Source organism: Scylla paramamosain, chromosome 38 (assembly GCF_035594125.1).
Source record: "Scylla paramamosain isolate STU-SP2022 chromosome 38, ASM3559412v1, whole genome shotgun sequence".
NCBI classification, from domain to species: Eukaryota; Metazoa; Arthropoda; class Malacostraca; order Decapoda; family Portunidae; genus Scylla; species Scylla paramamosain.
The window spans coordinates 13,788,735-13,793,734 of record NC_087188.1 but is presented as its reverse complement, the minus strand read 5'-3'; the positions used below and the strand labels follow the sequence as shown (position 1 = coordinate 13,793,734).

The following is a 5,000-nucleotide window of genomic DNA, read 5'->3' as shown; positions in this document are numbered from 1 at the left end:
ATAAAAAAAAAAAAAATAACAATAATAATAATAATAACTTTAGATATAATATAGACCATAACTTATTGCAAATTAAACTGTTTTCATATGTTCCCTTTTATTTCTTTATTTTCGCTTTTTCGTCCTGTTTTTCTAGTCTTCCACGGCCAGAGCGGTGCCTCCCAACGAATGACTTTGTACTTGTCATTTGGGAGTCATTTGGGAACAGTTACCGAGAGTGGATGCCCTTCCTATCCTCGGACGCGGGCAGCAGGATCCGAACCCGTGCGCTTAAGGACACTTCGGCCCCAAAGCCTGCACGGTCCCACTGTACCACGACGGACCCTGTGTACTATATATAATGTCCCAGATAACTTTTGCCACACCAGTCAAAATATAAAATAAAATAAATAAATAAAGGAAGGAATAAAAACTCCGTAGGATATAATATAGATCAGTTTAATAATATAAGATTCTTTACACCAAATGTACATAATCATCAGTATTATCATCATCATCATCATCATCATCATCGTAGCAAGCATATCGCGAACTGTGATAGCGTCTTGCAAAGCCCCTTCATTCCCTTGAGATTTCTACGCTGAAAGAACTCTGGCCATTATTATGTTTCTCTTCGGATGAGCAAACGATCACTTCCTCTGGTGGCTGGCAGGGTGAGGAGAGACAAGCGAGGGACGGGGGATGTGGGGGGAGGGAGGCTCGCTGGCTAGTGGCGGGCCGGAAGACTCGCTCCTGGGATACAAGACTGGTAGACAGAGTTAAAGGGACGTGCTGTTGGTGCGAGGAGGGAGTGGAGAGCAGAGGCAGGAGTGACAGAAGGAAGGAATGACAGGAGAGAGTGGAGACGAGAGAGAAAAGACGGAAGACTAGATGAGAATGAAAGGTGGATAGAGAAGAAAAGTGAGTAGGTGGGAAGGAGTTGATAAATAAATGGAAGAAAAAAGGAATTGAAAGAGGAGAAAGAATGGATTGAAGGAGCGATAAAAGCGGTAAAGAGACAGGAAAATAAAGAAGAGAGAAGGGAAGAAACAGGTAAAGAAGAAAGTAGATGGAAATAAGAAGAAATTAAGAGAAAGCTAAGAGAAAAACGGGATAAAGATGGAAAAAAAAGAAACACGAATGAACAATGAGGAAGCGAGGAGATGATAAAGAGAGAAATAAGGAAGGGAATAAGAGAGAGAACCACCCGTCAGATCTACGTATGAGAAGATCGAATAACAGAACAAATCTTAAACGATAAATTCAAGCGAACGAAACGCGGTTAACGAGAAAAGACTCACTAAAACAAAACTTTCCAAACGCAAGAAAAATGAACGAAACAAAAAAAAAATATCGTATATGAAAAAAAAAATAAAGCTCTGATGTTTTATATCAACAAATAACAATAACAACAATAACAACAACTTGGTGCAAACGCGCTTTTTATAAACTTAGGTAGACGAGACAAACAAACAAACAAACAAACACAACAAACAGTACCAGAGAGAAAGAGGGAGAGAGAAAGAGAGGGAGAGAGAGAGAGTAGTCTTCGTTTTCTTTAATGAGTGAAAGGAAAATTTCGAGTAGAAAAATTAAGAAGAAAGAAAATTTTGCTGCAGTGTTTTAGTGACGCAAAATATTGATTATTGTTATTGTCCTTTGTTTTACCGAGAGAGAGAGAGAGAGAGAGAGAGAGAGAGAGAGAGAGAGAGAGAGAGAGCGAGGAGGTCAAATACCAAGAGTTAGAGGCGCGTCTCGTCCTCTTTAAGTAGCTGAAAAAATGGCATCGTGTTTTCTTTCGTTTCGCTTGCACAGGGGAGACGATAAGGGGGAGGGGGTGACTATTATTGGCAACACTGCCCGTGAAGGACACACACACACACACACACACACACACACACACACACACACACACACACACATACACTGTACATATTCGTCAGAAATGACTAGAGAGCGTTAACATATCTCTGGGAGAAAAGGAGGTGGAGGAGAAGGAGGAGGAGGAGGAGGAGGAAGAGGAGGAGGAGGAGGAGGAGGAGGAGGAGGAGGAGGAGGAGGGTGGCGGCGGCGCGGGGTGGCGGGGTACAGGCCGCCTGGCGCCCTCTGCCAAGACACCGACACCACCACCACCACTACCTGCCACGCGCCCCGTGACGTCCCGCGCCCGGTCCGCTCTTCTCCTTCCGCGGCGAGGCGCTTGGCGGTGCAGGGCAGGCATGGGGCACCGCACGCACACACACACACACACACACACACACACACACACACACACACACACACACACACACACACACACACACACACACGCCGCGCCGCATGGCTCATCGTGGTGGTAATGACGCCTCGTGTCAACAAACTGTCATTTATTTCACCGGCATCGTTACAGTAATGGCTGCCTGCCTGGTAAATGGCAGATATTTTCTTAAAGGTATGAATACATTTTCTCTAACAAAGAAAACTGATACGACCTACGACAGTAGATTAATTACAGTATTCTCTTAATGAAACAATCATTGATTGTTTGCATACTTGGCAGGTTATCTGCGGGCGAGAGTTGCGGCCGCCCTGCTCAGCGGCCGCCGGCGCCCGCGCCCCAGCACCGACGGCCGCGTATTGATCAGCGACGCGACCCGCGCCCGCCGGCTGTAGCGGCAACACTGAACGCTCACGGGACACCAGAGGGGGGCGGGAGGCGGTGGGCAGGGGTGTGGGTCACGTCACGCTGGGTATGTAGGGGCACCGCCTCACCCCGCCCCGCCCCGCCCCGCCCACGCCCGCGCCCGCAGCCTGACGCCGCCACGCCCTGCTGTTGATCAGCTGGCGCGGGACGCCTGGCGGCCGGTGGGTGACGGGGTGCCCTGTTAGAGGTGGGTAGGTGGGCATGTGGGTAGCGGGCACGGCGGGGAGGGGCGAGACGGCGCGGCTGCAGGTGTGGTGCTGTGTTGGGGAGGCACACTGGGGGCGCCCCAACCGCCCGCACGCCACCACCACCACCACCACCACCACCGACACTGTGCCGGGGGGTGGGTATAATCTCAGGTAGCGGCGCGGACCCTCAGGGCGCGGGCACGGCTCGGGCGGCGTGGGGGCGTATGGTTGTCACGATCTCCTCAGTGTAGTGGGCGGCGCCGCCCCTGAGACGAGCGGGATGTACGGCCGCCTGTCTCCACGCCCCGCCTTACAGCTGCCTGCCGCACACTGCCCGCCTGGCTTCTGCGGTGCCCCGTGGAGCGGGGCGGCAGCGACGCCCTGCCGCGGCCTGTCGCTCTCCAGTGGCGCTGGGAGCCAGACACGCCCCGCCGCCCCTGTATCACTAAGCGACAGTCTTTGGTTTCCTGCAGGGCGGCAGGGGAGTGTGGGCGCCGCCGCCACCTCGCTCCCACCATTAGTATCAAAAGCACAACCGTATCTGGGGATATATTCATTTATTCATATATATATATATATATATATATATATATATATATATATATATATATATATATATATATATATATATATATATATATATATATTATTATTTATTTATTTATATTTGAGGGCGCGATGCACCCGGTGCCCCGCGCCCAAGCTCTGGGCAGCCTTAGGGTTACGGAGAAGTGTAAAAGTACAACCTATCAAAATAATTGTGTTGTTTGGCCGACACTTGGCGCGCCGAGCCTCGTCAAGGTTTGATTACTGGTCCTCAGTACCTCAGCCACAGCACAGCGCTCTGCCGCGGCCTGGCGTGAAGGACTGCAATGCGCCGCGGTGTCCCGTCCTGTCCCGCGGCGTGGGGCGACGCTGCTGACGGGAACACCTCGTATGGCGCCACTCGGGCCGCGACCTGGGGAAGGAGGCACTCCCCGCCCTCACCTGCCGGAGAAGGCCCAGTCCCCGGGGCGTGACCGCCGCACGCGCCACCCTGCCGGCCGCCACGGGAGTGGGGGCGGCGGTGCGCGGGGCGGCGGTGCACGGCGGGCGTGTGGCTTGTGGCGGCGCCTGCAGCTGGCCGCGGCGGCAACGTGGGCCGCTGGGCCGCTGGGCCGCGAACAAAACATTAACACAACCGTTGCCGATGATAATGGTGAAATATGAAACCTATGAACATGATAATGATAAAGATAAATGACCGGCCTAACACGGACAATGAAGATCACAATCATAGTGACAACGTAACAGCAGTCCCGCAGCGGCCTCGGTCCCGCGTCACCAACAGTAACAACTCTCCGTCGACGGGGTGCGGCGGCTCCAGGGGCGGGGCAGGGCGCGGGTGTCCCTGGAAGACGCGGAGGGCGGCCCTGGGTCTCCCGCCTGCCCGGCCCACTCCCGGCCCCCGGAGGTCCCGGTCCTCGCCCCAACAACAACAACAACAACAAGCAGTCTGTCTACTGAGTACTGGTGTGCGATGGCCTCCCACGCCCCGCTCAGGCCGCCGTCTGCTGGGGCTGCTGCGGCACCGGCAGGGACACCTGTTGCTGCACCACCACTTGCTGCGGCACGAGGACCTGCTGCTGCTGCTGCTGCTGCTGCTGCTGCTGCTGCTTCTGTGACTGCTGCTGCTGTTGTTGCTGCTGTTGGTGGTGGTGTGGCTGCTGAGGCTGCTGAGGCTGCTGCTGCTGGTGCTGGTGCTGGTGCTGGTGCTGCTGCGGCGGCGGCGGCGGCGGGGGCTGCTGGCCGCATGCCTTGAGCTCCGTGAACACCTCGGTGAAGAAGGAAGGCTCCGCGTTGATCCGCAGCATGGAGCCGCTCAGCGTGTTGATGATGAAGAGGCAGCGGTCCCAGAAGCGGTCCTTGTCCTCCTCCACCAGGAAGGGTTTCAGCGGGTAGGAGATCTCGTTGCCCATGTAGGAGTAGGAGAGGTAGAGGCAGGTGAGCACCACGGCCTGCAGCTCCTGCTCGCTGTGCACCTCCTCCTCGCCGACCAGCTCCCGCACCAGCATGTACACGAACACCACGTTGGCGGGATTGATGAACGCGATGTCCTGCAACACAGAGCACGAGGGTCAGGCACGGCACGCACGCCACGCACCACACAC

The 5,000-nt window shown here is 54.3% G+C and overlaps 1 protein-coding gene across 1 annotated transcript in view; it reads right to left on the bottom strand.

Annotated features, from left to right (window-relative positions):
• Window positions 1-426: 426 nt before the first annotated feature.
• The window catches only part of LOC135091838 (cyclin-dependent kinase 5 activator 1-like), a 34,514-nt gene continuing 29,940 nt past the window's right edge, over window positions 427-5,000 (bottom strand). The window contains 1 exon segment of the mRNA XM_063989840.1: window positions 427-4,946. Coding sequence (XP_063845910.1) covers window positions 4,389-4,946 — 558 coding nt within the window. The 3' untranslated portion in view covers window positions 427-4,388.